General features: G+C 55.8%; 2 protein-coding genes across 4 annotated transcripts; one reads left to right on the top strand and one right to left on the bottom strand.

The window, feature by feature from the left end:
* Positions 1–6,080: 6,080 nt before the first annotated feature.
* Positions 6,081–8,310, top strand: GPR62 (G protein-coupled receptor 62). The gene has a single exon (XM_077858702.1). It carries the CDS (start codon positions 6,438–6,440, stop codon positions 7,530–7,532), a length of 1,095 nt encoding a protein of 364 aa, XP_077714828.1. The 5' UTR covers positions 6,081–6,437; the 3' UTR covers positions 7,533–8,310.
* On the bottom strand, positions 8,260–18,509 carry PCBP4 (poly(rC) binding protein 4). Of its 3 annotated transcripts, XM_077858701.1 has the most exons (14): positions 18,319–18,506; positions 13,011–13,134; positions 11,982–12,122; positions 11,816–11,839; positions 11,683–11,715; positions 11,338–11,449; positions 10,968–11,099; positions 10,691–10,819; positions 10,365–10,439; positions 10,174–10,218; positions 10,034–10,097; positions 9,845–9,897; positions 9,586–9,755; positions 8,260–9,150 (listed from the first exon to the last, which is right to left on the bottom strand). In XM_077858701.1, the coding sequence occupies exons 6-14, from the start codon at positions 11,359–11,361 to the stop codon at positions 8,862–8,864; spliced, it is 981 nt and encodes a 326-aa protein (XP_077714827.1). In that variant the 5' UTR covers positions 11,362–11,449; positions 11,683–11,715; positions 11,816–11,839; positions 11,982–12,122; positions 13,011–13,134; positions 18,319–18,506; the 3' UTR covers positions 8,260–8,861. The 3 variants fall into 3 exon arrangements, with proteins under 3 accessions (XP_077714827.1, XP_077714826.1, XP_077714825.1); XM_077858700.1 differs by lacking the exon at positions 13,011–13,134 and having other exon boundaries at positions 8,260–8,953; positions 11,338–11,454; positions 18,319–18,509; XM_077858699.1 differs by lacking the exon at positions 13,011–13,134 and having other exon boundaries at positions 11,338–11,454; positions 18,319–18,507.
* Positions 18,510–18,627: the final 118 nt, after the last annotated feature.

Below are 18,627 nucleotides of genomic sequence, written 5' to 3'. Positions count from 1 at the left end.
CTCCCTGGTCTCTGCTTGTCTGTGCTGCAGCTGCACAAGGCCTGGCTCTCCTTCCCTCTTGTCGGAAACCCACCACACCACACAGCAGCCCTAACCCCACACTAGGGAGTGAGCACTCACAAGGTTGATGTGGGACACACACACACACACCGATCTACATCTGTGTCTGCAACAATGGGCCTCCTGATCCTTGAGCTTTCAAAGGAGACTCACCAATTCAGAACTGTTGGGCATTTGGGGACCCACGTGGTGATTCTGCATTTTAGCCCAGACACAACTGGGCAAATCAAGCATTCCTCATGTCTCGGCCCAAACATCCACGTGTATCATATGTGAATATTATTAATAAGTTCAGCATTTACCCAAGGGGTACTGCTCTACAATCATGATGGGAACACCAGTCCCCCCGCCTCAGGTAACTCTGTCCCCAAATGGGGGTGCAGATGCTAGAGAGCAGGTCTGGGACTGGTCCAGGATCACACATTACATTTAGTTGTCATGCCTCATGTGTCTCCTTCAGCCTGAAACCATTCCTCAGCCCTTCTTCTCCCTTCATAACTTTGACATTCTTGATGATGAAGGAGACAGGCCAGTTGTTTTACAGAATATCTCGAGATTTGGATTTGTCTAATGTTTTGTTATGATCAGCTTCAGGCATTGCAGTTGAGGCAGGAATGTGACCTACATGGTGTGTTCTCAGTGCATTATAGCCACAGGTGACGTTAATTTTGATCTCTTAAGAGGGTGTCCACCAGGTGTCTCCATTGGGAAGTCACCATTTCTCCTGTTTGTAATTAATCAGTAATCCATGGGAAAATATTGTGAGGTATAATTAATCAGTAATAAATGGGAAAATATTTTGAGGTATTTCCATGGGAAAATATTTTCATATCCATCCTGGACTTTCACCACTAGCTTTAATATGCATTGAAGATTTTTACCCGAAATCGACGACTTAGATCAATTTTTGCTAAGATAGTTGCAAACAACAGTTACCTAATTCCATCATTTTCTCTTGCATTTATTAATTACTGGTCTTTCTTTATTATCCTTATGGACTTGTGGATTCTTATGCAATGGGTTCTAATCCATTACTGTAATGTTGATCTTCAAAATGTCCCAGATTTTGCCAGCAAAAAGTCTTTCAAGCTGACTTCCAGATCTACATCATTTTTTGAGCACTTCCTTACTTTCTGGCATCTCAAGATGTTCCAGGCTCATCTCACGCAAACCAGCCATTTCTTCAAGGAGCTCTGGTTCTCTAGAGCAGGAAATGGTATGAAACATCCAAGATTTGGGTAGTAGGTATGCTTCTTGGTTCTGGGGTGTCATTGCTTTTAAATCCTCATAGTAAAAATAGCCAGGAAATACGTATATGTGAATACATCTACCCATATCTATTTCTCCAATTCCAATCCAACACCACAGGGTTCTTCCATTCGTCCCCAAATGTATATTTAAAATGCCTCCTTTCTGGGATGCCTGGGTGACTCAGTGGTTGAGCTTCTGCCTTCGGCTTAGGGCATGATCCCAGGGTCCTGGGATTGAGTCCTGCATTGGGCTCCCTGCGGGGAGCCTGCTTCTCCCTCTATGTCTAACTGCCTCTCTGTGTGTGTGTCTCTCATGAATAAATAAATAAAATATTTTCAAAAAATAAAAATAAAAATAAAATGCCTCCTTTCTCTAACAGTAATAATCTTGGTTTCCATCAACCTTAATAAATTTACTTACTGCCTAATCCCATACAAAAAGGAGTTTTAGAATTGCTACACTCATACCATTGTGAAAAACAAACTTTGTAAGTTGAGCTCAAGATGTACTGAATCTTCTTCAAGATTTAACTTTTAGGCTAAGGGTCAGTGGTCAAAGTAGCAGTTTGAGCACAGGTTCAAATATTACTTAGATGAGCTGTTTATTTCTCTCCAGTATTGTTGTTATACATTTGAAGTATAGGTAGGTTCATTTGTTTCTGTTCATAACTTTTAGGTGTTTTTCCTTATCTTCATTGATTGATTTTTTCAATACATAGAACATTAACATAGTTTCAAAAAGTCTAATCTTTTGGACGAAAATGTGTGCTCAGAAGAACATTCTTCTCTAGCCTTTCACTCCATTCCCACCCACTTGCTGTAGTTTCTGGTTTATCCTGCCTGCATTTCTTTGTGCAAATTAAAAGAAAAGAAAACAAAACAACAACCAAAAAAACCCACAGAAACATAAATACAGAGTGTTTCATTATCCCTCCATTTTTAAATTTTTTTAAAATTTTTTAAATTTTTATTTATTTATGATAGTCACACAGAGAGAGAGAGAGAGAGGCAGAGACATAGGCAGAGGGAGAAGCGGGCTCCATGCACCGGGAGCCCGACGTGGGATTCGATCCAGGGTCTCCAGGATCGTGCCCTGGGCCAAAGGCAGTCGCTAAACCACTGCGCCACCCAGGGTTCCCATTTTTTTTTTTAATTTTTAAATTTTTATTTATTTATGATTATCCCTCCATTTTTAATTTAGTTGGACTACTTTGGAGCGAGCATGCCCTCTCCAACCCACTATCACCTCCATCCCTCCCTATCATCTACCCAGTCTACTTTTCTCATTTGCCATTCGCACTTGACCCCTGCTGACCCCTCTCAGACCCAGGTGGTTTAGGCACTGCCCCAAGCCCGTAGGCCCAGCTGGGCAGGGAGAAGAGGAAAAAGGAAGGCATTGGACTTCCTCTTATTCCGAACCAAAACCTCAAAAATCCAGCTTTACCTCCTAGAGGCAAAGGCCCACGTTTAAGTTGTGGCCAAGCACAGGAAGTGGTACCTGTGTAGAAAGAGCCCAGGAAGCCAGTGACCTGGGTTCCAGGTACAACTCAGCTGTGTGATCTGGGACACATTCCTCACCTCTCTGGGCACCAGTTTTCTCATCTGAATAACAGAGAATTGGACCAGGCCCCTCAAATTCCAGCAGGAAATGAGTCAAATTTGGAGGCTCAGGCCCTGGTGGCTCTATCATCTAGCTCTGTACAGTGCTGATCATGTGCCTGGGGTGGGTTCTACGGGCACAGACAAAGACAGAATCCCTGCTCCCCTAGAGCTTATAGGCTAATACAACAGACTCTAAACAAGCATGTGCAGAGATATGAAATTTCTCAAGTAGGAAAAGTGTCAAGAAAAAAAATAAGGCAGGGTAAAGAATTAGTGATGGGAAGGTGGGGGGATTTTTGGAAAGATGGTCACCAAAGGCATCTCTCAAACAGCGCCTTGAATTAGGTGAGGGAGGGACCAAGTTCTGGACAGAGCTGAAAGAAGTGTGTTCTGTCAGAGACAACAGCACATATGAAGATCCTGAAATGGAAACTGGTTTGACATAGTGCAGGACCAGCAAGATGACTGCTATGGCTGCAGGTATGGTTAGCAAAGAGTGTGACCTCAGAGAGGTGGAGATAAGGCCACCTGGGCACCAAGGAGGTGAGAGTCTAACCTGATCGTGGGAAGCTCTTAAAGGGATGACAGCAGGGTCATGACATGATCGAATTTTAGAAGGATCCACTTCAGTCGTTGTATAGAGTGGACTGGAGGCTGTGACAATCAAGATCCAATCAGCAGGAGGTAGGGGGGGTAACTCGATGATGGGCACTAAGGAGGGCACAAGATGTAATGAGCACTGGGTGTTATATTCAAGTGATGAATCACTGAACTCTACCTCTGAAACTAATAATGCACTATATGTTAATTAATTGAATTTAAATAAATTCTTAAAAATCCAGTCAGCACAGCTGAAATCACCCTAGGGATTCCAGACAAGGAGAATATGATAGAGACAAGGAACTGAACTACCAAAGGGGATAGGGAGGCCATCCAAGGATCAGCAACAGTAGAAAGTTGCTACCACTCTTAGGCTGGAGGGATAATGGAATGAAATGGTATTCCACTGCTCAGAGGCCAAGGTCTCCCTGCAGGCACTCAACCACAAAGGGGGCTGCTCTAGGAGAGAGAGGCTGTCCCCTGAGGAGGTGACCCAGAGACCCAGGCTGAGTGTGAGATGGAAAATAGCTTGGCTTCTTCCCTCCTCCACCTTCCAGTCTTCTGCTGCTGTTATTAGCCGAATATACCCAAAAAACAGCTGGAAAATGAGTCTGGGAAGTACAGTTCCCTGGGAGGTGGAGCACTGGGGAAGACTGGGGACTGGATCTGGCAAATGACCAGCACAAGGTGCAGGAGCAGAGGCCAGGAGACCAGTTAGGAGGATGCTGAAGTGGTTCAGGTGTGAGGTGGTGGTGGCTGGGTCCACAGATATTAATGGGTGGGATGTGGGGCCTGGGGGAAGGTAGGCATCAGTAATGACTTCCAAAATGGAGTTTATTGAGCTGCAGAAGGCTCTGAGAGGAGCACATTGGAGAAGGCTCTAGAATCATGGTTCTGCTTTGGACATAGGACATTTAAGATGCCCAATAGCCAAAGTACTAGGGGAGATGTTGGAGAGGCAAAGGAGAGGAAGGAGCTTCAGATACAAGTCAAGCCATCAGGATATAGAAGGGGTTTGACAGGGGACTGGGTGACTTTACTTAAGGGCATATGCCCCATTGGAGTCATATGACTTTCTCTGAGCCAACCACCTTGGATGTGGAGGATGCCATACACTGACTGACCAGGACTGGATTTTGTGCCTTACCAGGAAAACGGAGGGTGGGGATTTTTCTCATCCAAACCATAAGTCCTGAGAGTTGGGAAAGGGTGGTTTCCTAAAGGAAACTCAGGGTGCTCCTAGCAGAAGGGGACTTGTTTGCTAACAGTAAAAACGAAACCAAACAAAAAGCAGCAGTTTGGGGGAACCTGGCTGGTTCAGTAGGTAGAGCATCTCATCCTTAGGGTTGTGAGTTCAAGTCCCATGCTGGGTATAGAGCCCACTTTAAAAGAATAGATAGGGATCCCTGGGTGGCGCAGCGGTTTGGCGCCTGCCTTTGGCCCAGGGCGTGATCCTGGAGACCCTGGATCGAATCCCACGTCGGGCTCCCGGTGCATGGAGCCTGCTTCTCCCTCTGCCTGTGTCTCTTCCCCTCTCTCTGTGTGACTATCATAAATAAATAAAAATTAAAAAAAAATAAATAAAAGAATAGATAGATGATAGATAGATAGATAAAAAGCACTCAGCAAGACATTAAAAAAAAACCCCAGCAGTTGAGATGGTAACTACACTTAGTGTGGTGAGCATTTTATATTGTATAGAATTATCAAATCATTATGTTGTACACCTAAAGTTATCTATAATACTATATGTCAATTTTATTCTTTTTTTTAAAGATTTATTTATTTATTCATGAGAGACACAGAAAGAAAGAGGCAGAGACATAGGCAGAGGGAGAAACAGGCTCCATGCAGGGAGCCTGACGTGGGACTCGATCCTGGGACTCCAGAATCATGCCCTGAGCCAAAGGCAGACGCTCAACCCCTGAGCCACCCAGGTGTCCCAAAAAAAGAGAATTGTACTTCAATTGAAACAAAAACAGTGGGGCACCTGGGTGACTCAGTCAGTTAAGGATCTGCCTTCAGCTCAGGTCATAATCCCCGGGATGAAGCCCCAGGTTCCTTGCTCATTGTGGAGTCTGCTTCTCCTTCTCTCTCTGCCCCTACCCCTCTGGTGCTCTTGCCCGCGCATGCTCTCTTGCAAACAAATCAATAAAATCTTTTAAAAAATAAAACAAGCAAAAACAGCAGTTCCCCCAAGGCCTCCTCTCATTAATTCTACACGCTATCATGAAGCACCTATTCTGTGCTACGCTAATCCCTGTTGAGAGCGTACTATGTGCCAAGGCCTATGGTTTTTTTTCCCTCACCTTTCCCAGCCTCTCTGAGAGAACTAGCCCTCCTAGAGCCCTCTCTGCTCCAGCTCTTGCCTTACTGGTACCTCAGTTTCCCCTCAGGACAAAGGCTGATCTGCTTGCCCCCATTGATGGAGATGAGAGGAGAGAGCATGTAGGGGGCTACTTCCTACTCCCACTCCAGCAAGGCTGGGCTGACTCCAAAGCCCACATTCTGATATCCTCAATCTAGAGTCCAGCCTGTGCTCTGGGCCCTTCTCCAGAGGCACCCCCAGCACTTCCAGTCGGCAGCTGGCTGCTGCTAGGACCCAGGGGGCCGGTGCCAGGCCCTGCTCCTCCCTTGCCAGCTCTGTGTGTCTCTAAAGGGCAACATCAGAGTGTCAGCCAGTACCATCTCCAGCAGAGGCCGAGTTGCCCGGGCAGAGGAGAGAGCTGAAGTCCCAGCCTTGCACCTCCGCATAAGGCCGGCCAAGGCCCTGAGAGGATGGCAGCCTGGGCGACGGAGCCAGCGCGCGGGCAGCCTCCGAGGCGAGGGGCCGCAGGAGCCAGGGACAGGTGATGGGAAGGGGGGAGGGGAGATGCTCCGTTTCGCTCTCTGCAGTGCCGCACAAGGTGAAGCCTGAGCGCTCGAATGGCCAACTCCACAGGGCTGACCACCTCGGAAGTCGTGGGCTCGGTGGGCTTGGTCCTGGCGGCCGTGGTGGAGGCAGCGGCCCTGCTGGGCAACGGCGCGCTGCTGGTGGTGGTGCTGCGCACGCCGGGACTGCGGGACGCGCTGTACCTGGTGCACCTGTGCGTCGTGGACCTGCTGGCGGCCGCCTCCATCATGCCGCTCGGCCTGGTGGCCGCGCCCCCGCCGGGCCTGGGCCGCCTGCGCCTGGGCCCCGCACCGTGCCGCGCCTCGCGCTTCCTGTCGGCGGCGCTGCTGCCCGCCTGCACGCTCGGGGTGGCCGCGCTCGGCCTGGCGCGCTACCGCCTCATCGTGCACCCGCTGCGGCCGGGCGCGCGGCCTCCGCCCGGCCTGGTGCTCGCGGCCGTCTGGGCCGCCGCGGGGCTGCTGGGCGCGCTCTCTCTGCTCGGGCCGCCGCCCGCGCCGCCCCCCGCCCCGGCGCGCTGCTCGGTCCTGGCCGGCGGCCTCGGGCCCTTCCGGCCGCTCTGGGCGCTGCTGGCCTTCGCGCTGCCCGCCCTCCTGCTGCTCGGCGCCTACAGCGGCATCTTCCTCGTGGCGCGCCGCGCAGCCCTGCGGCCCCCCAGGCCCGCGCGGGGCTCCCCGCGGCCGCGCTCCGACTCTCTGGATAGCCGCCTCTCCATCCTGCCGCCCCTCCGGCCTCGCCTGCCTGGGGGCAAAGCAGCCCTGGCCCCAGCGCTGGCCGTGGGCCAGTTTGCAGCTTGCTGGCTACCTTACTGCTGTGCGTGCCTGGTGCCCGCTGCGCAGGCTGCAGTGGCCGAGGCGCCGGTCACCTGGGTGGCCTACTCGGCCTTCGCGGCGCACCCCTTCCTGTATGGCCTGCTGCAGCGCCCCGTGCGCCGGGCACTGGGCCGCCTGGCCCGCCGGGCACTGCCCCAGTCCCCGAGGGCCTGCACTCCGCGGGCCTGGCATCTGCCAGCACTTCTGCAGCACCTCCAGGGGCCTTCAGAGAGCCCTGCTCTACCGTCTTCTGAGGCACCAGAACAAGCCCCAGATTTGCCAGGAGGGGAGAACCTGAGTATGTCACGGGCCACCTGAGAGGACATCGGTCTCCCATGCTGAACTGAGACTGGAGAAAAGATGGTGCTATCAGAAGGAGCCCATCAGCCTCCTGCACAGTTCCGGGCAGGTGCCCTGCCTGGATTTCTGGCTCTGGGACGGGGAGAAAGGGGTCCTGCGGCCTAGTGAGATCAAGAGGCTTCTGGGAGCTAGGAATCCTGGGTTCTGGGCCCTATTCTTCATAGTCTTGAATACAGACCTACTCTTCCCTAGGCCCGTTTTCCCATCTGTATCCTGAACCATCTCTGAGGGCTCCTTCAGCTTAGGTGGTTTGAACACTCATGGATAGTCCCCAGGCCAAAAGAAAGAGAGGAGGTGTGCAGGGTCACCAAGACGAGGGCCCTATGAGCTTACAGCCAAAGGGATGGACCAAGCAGGGCAAGGTCTAGGTAACAGCCACAGCAGGAGGAACCAGTGGAGAGACACTCAGAAGGACTTTCCTGACAACTGCACCAAGAAGAGGCTGGACAAAGCTACTGGAACTCCTCTATTAGCTTCTAAAATGCCCAGAAAGCAACTTCATCAGTGTGGTGCCAGGGGCAGGAGGCTGGACATCATGAACCCAAAGGGCCCTGAAGCCCCAGAACTGGCATGTGGAAGGGGCCAAGACCCAATGGGGACAGGCGGATTCACAGATAGGGTCCTCTGGGGCCTTGGCCACACTCATTCTCTGGAGGTTTTGCCAACACCCACAATGTTTCACAGCTTCCTGGTCTCTGAGAATATTTATTCAAAAACAGGGATTGAAAAAACTGTACAGAGTGTCTGCTGCTGAGAATTCGGCCCCTGCCTCCATGCCACTCCCCCAGCTGCCCAGCAGGGTCCCTTCTTTGGGTTGCCCTCTGCCAAGCCCAGCAGGTCCATTCCAGTCAAAAGGGTATCGGTGGAAGCAGCAGGAATCTGCAGGGAGGTGGGGAGAGAAGCACGGCCCCCATCCACCCCCCAGCCCTCCTCCCTGATCCCCACGGGGGGGGCCAGTAGGCTGGGAAGCCCTAAGGGATGGGGAGTGCATGAGTGACCCTCGGAAGTGGGGGCACTAAGGATGCTCCCTGCATCCAAGCATAGAGCTAGAGGGGGTGGAGCCCCCTACCCTGGGGCTGCTGCGGCTCCCGGGCCCTGGGCCAGAAACTGCTCCCACTCTGAGAGGAGGAACTCCCACAGACCTGGGCTGGGTGGGGGGTGCATCCATGCGTCTGGGCATTAGTGGCATTTGGGACCCCAGGGTGGAGTCTCCTTGGGCAGGTAGGGTGCAGAGGCAGCCCCCTACCGGTGGTCCTGCCTGCCCCTGCGCCTGTGCCTCAGCCGGCCTCAGTAGGGGGAGAATTTCTGCCGCTCAGCTTTCTTGCTCCCATTGGCTGCTGCCATCTTGGCAGTGTAGGCCGCCAAGCCCGGCGGCGGCCCTGGGGAGGCAGGTGGTAGAGCCAAGAAGGGCACAGGCTTGAGGCCGATGAAGTTGGAGAGGGAGATGGCATAGGGTGTGCCCAGCAGGCCTGGGGGAGCTGTGGGCAGGGCCGTCAGGGGCGGCGAGAAGGGGGCAGGCAGGTCTGTGGGGGCCGAGCCGGGCGTCCCCCCAGAGGTAGACTTGGCCGTTTCTAGACTGGAGAGAGGGATATGGGGGGAGATGAAGGGGACAGCGGGGGTAAGAGAGGGGCAGTGAGGGAAAACATGGGGGTGGGGGGAGATTAGATGAAAGACAGAGAGGAATCAAAAATAATGACATGGGGTGGATGTTGCGGGGAGGCTGGGAACAGCAGAAGAGAAGGCAGGATAACAGGTATGGTATGTGGTGAGGGAAGACACGGGGAGGCCAAAACCCACAAGAAAGAGACAGGGATGGGCAAAGGGACAGGAGGACATGAGGGATAGATGTGGAGGGGAGGAGGGGGTAACATGGAGTGGGTAAGGCAGGGTTTGGGGAGGCAGGGGACGCACCCAGACAGACAGGGAAGGGAGATCAGCTCTCCCCACCCCAAGTGTACCTTTCACAGGCATGTGAGCCCCGTGACCTGGGCCACCCCCGCCTCAAACTCACCAGGCAGTGATGAGGTACTGGGCCAGGGCGATGGAGACAGGGGAACCAGTGATGGTCACGTGCCTCTCGCCCGCACCCTCCGCTTGGTTCCCGATCTTGATATGTGCCCCTGACATCTGGCGGATCTCACTGATCTTGCTGCCCTGGCGCCCGATCACACAGCCAATCAGCTGTGGGGAGAGTGGAATTCAACCCTGGGCCAGGCCTAAACCCCAGGACCCCTGTGCAACCCCCTCAAACCACTCCATCCCCTGCTCACGTCGTTGGGAACCAAGAACTCCTGTGAGCTGGTCTGTGCGCCAGGATCCAGTCCTGGGAAGGAGGAGAAGGGGGATTGGACATGGTTCTAGGCCTTTCCTGCCTCCCCATGTACATTCTGCAGGGAGGAGGAGGGGGTCCGCCTGGCCCCAGGGGTGTCGCCCCTGCCTCCCTCTGCAGGGCTGCTCACCTGGCACCATGCTGGGTGAGGCAAAGGGGACTGCGTGGCCAGAAAGCTGCTGGAGTTTAGTGACCTGTGCCAAAGAAGAGGGGTCAGAAGTCAGAGGAGGCCTGGTTCTGGGAGGGGACCCTGGGGCTATGGTCACTCACCTCAGCTGGGGTCACAGCCCCATACTGACCCTGGACGGAAAAGCCCTGTGGGGACAAAACAGGTGAACTGGGGTTACTGTGGCCAGTCACTCCTCTCCTCTGCCAAGCTCCAAGTCCTCCTTCCATCCCTCCCCCACCTCATTCCCCCTTCCCCAGTAATGCTTCCCACCCCTCCTACTGTTCCATCTCACCTGGTTGGCAGAGAGAAGGACGGTACCTAAGGAGAGGCTCGGATGATATGGGATAGTAGCTCCTTTGGGTGGGGACTAGAAGGCACCAATGGGAAGACGCTCTGTCAGGCCCCTTTAGGCCCTTCTGACCTCCCCAAGGGTCCCTATGTTCTCCGGTCCCTCCCTATGACCCCCAGGTAAACGCATCCCGATATCCTGGAGCTCCCAGTCCATCCATGCAGCCCTGCCCTGCCTCCACCTTGTGCCACACGCACGGGATTTGGGGGCCTAACAAAGCAGGCGCAGGGCCCATCCCCTGTCCCCCCGTCCCTGCACCAGGGCAGCACCTCCAGAATAACAGCACAAATCTGGCGCACACACAGGATGATGGCATCAGGCACCCCAGACACAGTGACAGCACGCTCTGTAGAGTTGGGGAGCAGGTCTCCTGCCACCTGTACCTGGGCACCTGTGGTCTACAAGCAGAGAACAGGAGCGACTCATAATCCAGACTAGGGCTGCCCAGGCTCAGAGCTCCCCAGGGGACAGGAAACAATAAGCCCAGGTTCCCTCTCCAAAGTGAAGGGTAGGACTCCCTGAGGGTGGTAATCCCCTTCTCCTCACCTCTCGAATCTCCTTGATCTTGGTGCCAGCCTTCCCAATCAGTGAGCCGCACTGGCTTGCAGGGATGACAAGGCGCAGGGTCACCGGAGGCCTGGAGACATTTCCACCATTTGCAGGAGCGGCACAAAGGTCCTGGGCAGGAAGACTGTGGTTTGGCTGTGCATGCCCCTGCTGCCCCCCCACCCCTGGAGCATCTTCCTACTGAGGTCTGAAGGAGGGCAGCCCTACCCGAGTCCTCACTCATGAAAGAACCCTGCCCTGGGCCTGGCCTTCCCTGCCACCTACTGCCATCTTGTGGGTTTGGAGCCCTATTCCCCCCACCCTGCCCTGGGGCACCACCCCTGGCCTCCCAGCCCAGCCAGCCTCGGACCTCATCCAGCTTGAAGGCGATCATGGAGACCGCATGGAAGACAGCGGCGGTAGATCCAGTGATGGTGGTGATGCGCTCGGGGCAGGAGCCCTCAGAGATGGTGATCCGGGCACTGCTCTGCGGGTACAGACAAGGCCGGGCAGCGGAGCTCCTTCTCCACTTCCTTGCCAGGAACCGGTCTGCCTGCCCACTCACTTGGCCCCAGCCAAGGCTGGAAACAGCTACCTTCCAAGGGCACTCACTGGTCATCCCAGATGGTGGGGTTCAGGGAAAATGTGGGCCAGGGATCTCCCCTCCCCTCCAAACCTCCAAACCCTAGGCAGCATTCCCACACTCCATCCTCACCTGCTCCCGGATTCGCTTTACAGTCTCTCCTTTCTGTGGGAGAAAAAAATATGAACTGGCTCTTAGCCTGTGGCCCCTTACCTGGCCTGAGGCCTCGGGTTGAGGTCCATACAGAACAGAACTGGGCACCTACCTTCCCAATTATGCTGCCAACCTCCTGCAAACAAGATAAGAATAGAGTCAGGGGGGACCAATGCCCCAGGCCTGTCCCCCAGCAGGACAGGGGCTCTACCAGAGACAGGACACAGGAGCTACAAGTCCTGGCTGGCCACGCCTTACCCTGCCCCTCATCCACTCACCTTCCCATGCATCAGCATCCGCAGTGTGAGGGTGATGCTGAGCTCTGGCTCCTCCTCCAGCCCCGCATCTGAGCCGCTCATCCTGTCAGGCGGGGCTGGGGCCACAGCAGCCTAGGAGTGTGTCCACGGTGCCTGGCGGCTCTGATGGGGGGAGTGGAAGAAGGATTAGAGGGGAGCTTGGGTTTCTTTTGGGGCCCCTGCCCTTACATGGGGACCTCAGACCTCAGACTAACCAAATTCCCACGGATGAGAGACAGAGTAGACCTCCAGATTTTTAAAATTGTATTTATTTATGCATGAGAGACACAAAGAGAGAAGCAGAGATACAGGCAGAGGGAGAAGCAGGTGCCCCACAGGGAGCCTGATGCAGGACTCAATCCCAGGATCACGACCTGAGCCAAAGGCAGACGCTCAACCACTGAGCTACCTAGGTGTCGCTAGACTGCATTTCAAATGTCACACTGACCACTACCCTTGCGTGCAACTCACTTGCTGTGTAACCCCAGACAGCTCATTTAACCCATCTGAGCCTCAGCCTCCCCATATGTAAGCAGAGACTACCAAGTCCTACCCCCAAAGAGTTAGGAGAATTAAGATGAGCTAAGCACATATGTGGTAGCCAGCCAGTCTCCATGGGTATCTTCCCCTTTCCTGATAGTGGAACAGTGGAAGAAAGAATTAACCAGAAGCCTATGAGAATCCAAAGAGGGGGCGCCTCCTCTGTGACCCCTTGGAAGAGGGGGCCCCTGTGGATTGCGCCTTGAAAGTATGGTTAAGATTGAAATGTTACTTCAAATAAGAAGCACTTGTGTCCAGGGGCCCCTCTCCACCCCCCCACCCCTGCCCTGCTGACTAGAGCATGGGGTTGCAGCTGGAACAGAGGCTGGAGCAGCCACAGGGAGCCACAAGGAGGCCTTGAAAGGAGGGAAGAAGTGAAAATAACAAGGTTCTAGGAGGGTCCTCTTGCCCCCGCCTCCCCCTGCGTGGCAAAGGCTGTGGGGAGGGGGGCACGGGAGCTGGAAGCCCCACCTCCAGAGGTCACTAAGGCGGAGGTTCTCTGCAGGCAGCTCTGAGAGCAGGGTTCCTTCAGCTCGTGGGGTGAAGGGGTGATGCCAGGAGCCCAGCAGTCTGCACAGGGCTGCTCTCCTGCGTGCTGTGGAGGTAAGAAGCGGCCATATTCCCAGCCTGCAACACTGTCTCTGTACCAGAAACAAGTCACTGGGCTCCTGGGCTCCACAGCTTCACCTATAAAATGGAGAGAATGCTTCCCCCAGGGACTGGGTGATGGGTAAAAAGGGATTTGGGGGCTGGGAAATGTCAAGGCCGTTAACTGACAGAGGAAGGAGGAGCCAGAGATTAGCCTTTGGGATTAGCCCAGCCGCCAGCCCTCCCTACCCGACCCCTTTTCATGCCCCAACCTAATCCTGAACCTTAATCCTGCTTGGAAATCCCTCTCCTCCAGTGGCCCTCTCCCACCAAGTCTCAGCTGTGATGGGGAGCTGAACCCAAGCAGGAAAACAGAATGAGACCAACTGGTGCTGAAGAGAAACCAAAATCAAGCCCCAACCCTGCAAATTCCTCCTGCCCAGGAGGGTGTGGGAGCCAAGGATGCATGCGTCTGCCTAGAGCACTCTGGTGACCACTGGGCACCTTCTTCCTCAGCCCCCTGCCCTATCCTGACATGAAGGTCAAGGGCGTGGAGCACTCTCCAATCCCCTCTTTGGAACCCCCTTGCTAGCAGAGCTTGGGCATGGAGTAGGAACTGGAGAGCTCCCAGCCTAGCTTTCTCAGGAAGCCCGAGCAAACCACTTATGGCATGAAGCCTCTTCCTTCATCTGAACCATCGGGTAACAACACTGTCTCCTCAAGAACTCAATCACTTGTCTTCCCAGCAGCTGCCCCTCCCTCTGCTTGACTTCTGCCCATAGGCTCTCTAGATGTCAGAGGTCAACAGTGGGTACAGGGACTGTACGAGATGAGCATCCTGGCCAGCCTCATGCTGGCTGTCCTTGCTGACATTCCCCCAGCTGCGTGCACTTCCTCCAGCAAAGCACTGGTCTCTCCCTGGGCAGCCCAGGCCAGGAGCCCCTTAGAGCAGGAGCCAAGGCTGCCACCTTCTCCTGGTGTCCCCAGAGCTCAGGCCAGAGCCAGGCTGGAGAAGGTGCTCTGAACGTAATGGCTAGCTGAACAGATGAATTCACCAAACAGAAGAGAATCTGATGCCAACAGAGGGTCTATCACCCGCCCAAGGTCATAGAGAGGTGGGGAGTGGTGACAGCATGGTCCTGCCTGCTAGCGTGGGGCTGTCTATCATAGGCCCCATCTGCCTTCCCTTTCTGGCTGTCCCATCTGGGTCTGTCAGACCAGGGAGGTTCTTCAAAGGTGGGGAACTGGCTTTAGTAGTTCCTGAAACCCCTGCCTGGCTAGTACACGCAGGTCATGTTTTGGAAAGGACTGACAACTTGTCGAAAGCCACAGTCCTGAGACTCCAGAATATTCTGAGACTCAGGGACTCCTGTGGAGTGATAACCAGTGGGAGACCTGACATACCATTGCCACATCACCTTTGGGGTCATAAGGCTCGGGGAAAAAAGGGCAAAGGGGCTAGAATGTGGTCAGAACTAGAATTCCCGCCCTGAAAAAGATACCTGAGTCTGCAGGAGAACCCACTGTCCCAAATTCCATGGGTAACCTTGGCCAGGCCTTCACCTAACCTGGACCTCAGTTTACCCGCCTGTGCTATGTGTGTATGTGTGGAACTGGGGGGGATTCTGGTGCTGGTCTCTCTGTGTCCTTCCTGTTCTGAGACACCCTCAAGATCTTTCCTGTTTTTAGGAGAGAACAGGAGTTCCAGACACAGGTTTCCCAAATTATCCTCCTAGGGGGTCCTAAGAATAAGTGACCCTATTACTTATTGGCTCCCCTTCTACCCTCACCAGGGTTCTAAGGGAATTATTTGCTGGTGGGCCCTAGGTCCCTGCTGGGCCACCCACATGGCAGCCAAACGTCATGCCACACTGACCTCCAGCTCACCTCTGGGGGTGCCCAGCCCCCTCTGGTCAGCAGGGCTCCCTGGCATAACATACCAAGCTCAGACTAGGCCTCTGCCTCTGACCTCGGGTGTTCCCTCCTGCTCCCCAGGCCCCCTCCCCAGATCCAGTGCCCACTCCTTCTGTCCCTGGCTTCCTGCCACTCAGGCTGGAGGGGGCGGGGGGGGGGGGTGACAGCTGTGTAAGCGATGGCGGCTGCCCCTTCCTGCCCCTCCCCCCCAGCTGTCTCTCTCTCATGACAGCTGCCCAATCAAAGGGCCGGGGGCTTAGCCAGCTCCCCCCCACACGCAGGGATCAAGTGTCCACCCTGGCTTTGTTCTGGAGCAAGAACAATCCGGGGGAGGGGAGGGCTCCTGGGGCCAGGCAACTCAAGTGGACTGGCCCGCCCCTTGGGGGATTCCCTTGGCTCTGCTAGCCAGTGTCTGGACCAACCAGGGCTTATAGACCCACCTGAGCTAGGGAGAAGGTGGGGGGGCAGTCTCCAAGTTCATCCCCCACCTCACATCCCCTGACATTCCCCTCAGCACCACCAGGCTCCAACCTAGCAGCCTCCTACTCCTAATCCAAAAGCAGCCATGCTGGCCACACCCAGTGATGCTGGGGAATGGCTCAGGACATCAGAAGGAGCAGGGCGTGGCAGGAGGTGGACACTGGGCTTGGGGAGATCATACTGAGGGATCCTGACTCCCTTGCCTGTTCCCTTCTCTGGGTAGGCTCCTCCTTCCTGATTACCCGGGTCTCCGCAAGAAATGCCCTAGTATCCTCCGACCCATGCACCCAGCCTCTCAGCCTTACAGCCTCCCAGGATGGCCATTCATACCACCCCTTGGGAGAGTCGGGGGAGGGGAGGCCTTCAGGGGAACAGCGTGGGGTCCATGAGTTTCCTGACACAAGGCTGTCCTGTAGACTCGATGCTAAGCAGCAAAGGTAAGCTCTGACAAGTTGGCTGGTCCCAGAAATGGTACAGCCTCCTTAGAGCATCATGAAGCAACCCCTCAAGAGTCCTCACAGCCAAGAGAAACTGAGGCAGACCCAGGCCCAGACTGGGCTCCAAGAGAAAGGATACAACTTCTTGGTACAACCCCACCCACTGGTACCCATCCCCTCACTGCCTCACCCAAATTAAGAAAAGACTCTAGCTTTCATTTTCCAGGCTGGGGACTGGATCGTTCTGCTGCTCAACAGCCATCTTTGGCTCCCCAGTACCCAAGGAATAAAACTTGATCACCACAGACAGGCCTGGCCTCTGCCTGCTTCTCTTGTCTCATCTCCACCCCCTGCCCCCCTACACATCAGGCTGCAAAACACGCCTAGTACCTCCAGGACTCTGGGCTTTTGTTCGGGCTGATCCCAGCTTCAAATGCCCATCCTCCTCACTCTCTGTCAAAATCCTTCTCAAATGCCACCTCCTCTGTGAAGTCCTCCCCAAGCTTCCAAATCAGATATAATCACTCAGGCCTCTGTGCCCCAACTAAGCTCAAAGGAACCGTCACGGGCATTTTCAAGCCTATCTTTCTGCTATCCAGGAGGACAGGAGTTCCTCCAGGAGGGCAGGAGCCAGGACTAGGCTCAGTGCATAGGGAGAAGGGCCTGGAGGCATTAGGGACTGGAGATGGGGCTGAGGGTCCCAGAGAAGCAATGAGGATGGGGTGAGATCGAGGGCACGAGAGACCAGACACGGGGGAAAGCCAGGGCCTGCCAGGACAGAAATCCCAGTTTCCACTCCTCAGCACCTTCAACCCCTGTTCTTGCTGTTTCTTTGGGTCTAGGGGCTCCCCAGGCATATCACTGGGGTGGGGGATTTGCGCTGAGCTTTGAGACCACTAGAGGCCCAGAATGGGTTTCTCCCTGTGGAAGGGAGGCTGGAAGAAGAGCTGGGGAGTGGTATAGGTTTCACAAAGTCAGAACCCGAGGCCCAAAGAGGGAGGAGCTTGTTTATAAGGCTACATGAAAAGCAACTGGCAGAGCTAGGAGAACCAGGGGTTCACCTGTGCGGCCCAGGGCTCTTTCCTCAAGAGGTCAATGCTACTGGGCAGTGGTGATGGAGGCTGGAGGGGGGGCAGGGATGAGAGTAGGGAGGGTGGACACAGCCTGTCTGGGGACACAGGGCGGGGCAAAGCCAGCCTCCCTGTGGCCTGGGCCTGCCAGGGTGTGTGGGCCGCCTGCTCCCAGCCCCCCACCCTGAGCATGCAAGAAGAACAATCCCCTTGTGTTTGGGCAGCCTGAGCCTGCATGCTGATGAAGCCTGGGGGGTGGGGGCTGGGATGGGGGTGCTTTGGAGATTGAGGGGGTTCCAGAGCTCAGAGAGACTAGGGGACCTTCAGATGGGGAAAAGATAAGGCCCCAGGTGCTGGCTCTGAAGCAGTGAGGGTAACCTCAGGAAAGAGTGAAGGCTGGAACTAAGGTTTAAGCTCCTGAAGAGTCCCTGGGGTCTAAGAGCTCTTTGTAGGAGAAGGAGGGCCCCTAGGGACACATGCCCTGTTGGTCCAGCATGAAGGTAAACAGTGTGGGCTTGGTGGGGACCAAGAGCCCACATTCTGGGAGGAGGGAATGCAACTGGCCCTGGGAGCATCCCCTTGAAGACCACTCCCCAGGGTGCTGGAGCCGGGCGGAGCACTGGGTGCCACAGGTCCCAAGATGGCGGGCTGGGATAGGGGGGTGAGGGGGTGGGCACCTCCCTCTCCTGACCAGGCAGGCATGAGGACCAGGCTGAAGTGAGTACCCAGAGACACCCCCAGCCCCCCCCCCCCCCAGGGGGACTGGCTAGAAGCTAGGTCAGAGCTGAGGGGCTGAAGAGCCACAGAGCATGAGGGACCACTCTGAGCCCCCAACTGTCACCTCCACACACCCCTGGTCTGGAGATCTGTCTGCCCCCACGCCCCCACCCCCCCAGGCAAGGACTGCAGAGAATGGGAAGGGGTGTGTGGTGAGCCAGGAACTGCAGGGGGATGGCAGATGGGGACAGAGATGGAGCAGAACCAGAACCCAAGGCAGGAGGTCCAGGGAAGAGCAGGTCCGAAGGACAGAAACAGCAGGTGGGATGTGGGCCTCAAATCTGGGGTCTCGTCCAGGACGGCCCTCCCTGACGCCGGGGGCTCCTCTGGCAGAGCAGCGCCCCCCACCTGTGCAGGCCTGGGCCCGAGTGGGACAGGGAAGCGTGTTCCTCGCGGTCTCCCGGTCTCCCAAACCGGGACCCCGGCCTGGAGACTCCGGCGCGGGCTCCCCGCCCCCCCGGCTGAACCCCCAAACTTCGCGGCCCGCGGTGCCCCGCCCGGCCCGCGCCCTACCTCGCTGGGGCTGTCCTGCGGCGGCGGCGGCGGCGGCGGCGGCGCGGCGGCTGGGCCGCTCAGTCCCACATTGTCCCCGGGAGAGGCGGCCGCTCACAACTGCGAGTGACATCAGCTGCGAACAATGAGGGGTTTGACAGGCGCGGAGCCCGGCCGGCCCGGAGCCCGGCTCCGCGCCCCCCCCACCCCCCGGCCCGCCCGGCCCGGCCCCTCCCCGCCCCCTCCCCGGATCCGATTACAGCGCGGCGGGCCCGCCCCAGCCGCCCCAATGCCGCAGCCGCCCGCCCCGCCCCGCCCCGCGCGCCGCGG

The sequence above is a fragment of the Canis aureus genome, chromosome 19, assembly GCF_053574225.1.
Source record: "Canis aureus isolate CA01 chromosome 19, VMU_Caureus_v.1.0, whole genome shotgun sequence".
In the NCBI taxonomy this organism is placed as follows: domain Eukaryota; kingdom Metazoa; phylum Chordata; class Mammalia; order Carnivora; family Canidae; genus Canis; species Canis aureus.
Note: the sequence above shows the minus strand (reverse complement) of the source record. Positions and strands in the feature narration are given on the sequence as shown.

Bases quoted from the DNA above. Each gene is read 5' to 3' on its own strand.
- GPR62 (XM_077858702.1), top strand. From the start codon at position 6,438: ATGGCCAACTCCACAGGGCTGACCACCTCGGAAGTCGTGGGCTCGGTG.
- PCBP4 (XM_077858699.1), bottom strand. From the start codon at position 12,062: ATGAGCGGCTCAGATGCGGGGCTGGAGGAGGAGCCAGAGCTCAGCATC. The intron at 10,820-10,967 runs GTGAGGAGAAGG...CTCTGCTTGTAG, and splicing joins AGATCAAGGAGATTCGAGAG to ACCACAGGTGCCCAGGTACA. The intron at 9,898-10,033 runs GTGAGCAGCCCT...CCTCCTTCCCAG, and splicing joins CTCACCCAGCATGGTGCCAG to GACTGGATCCTGGCGCACAG.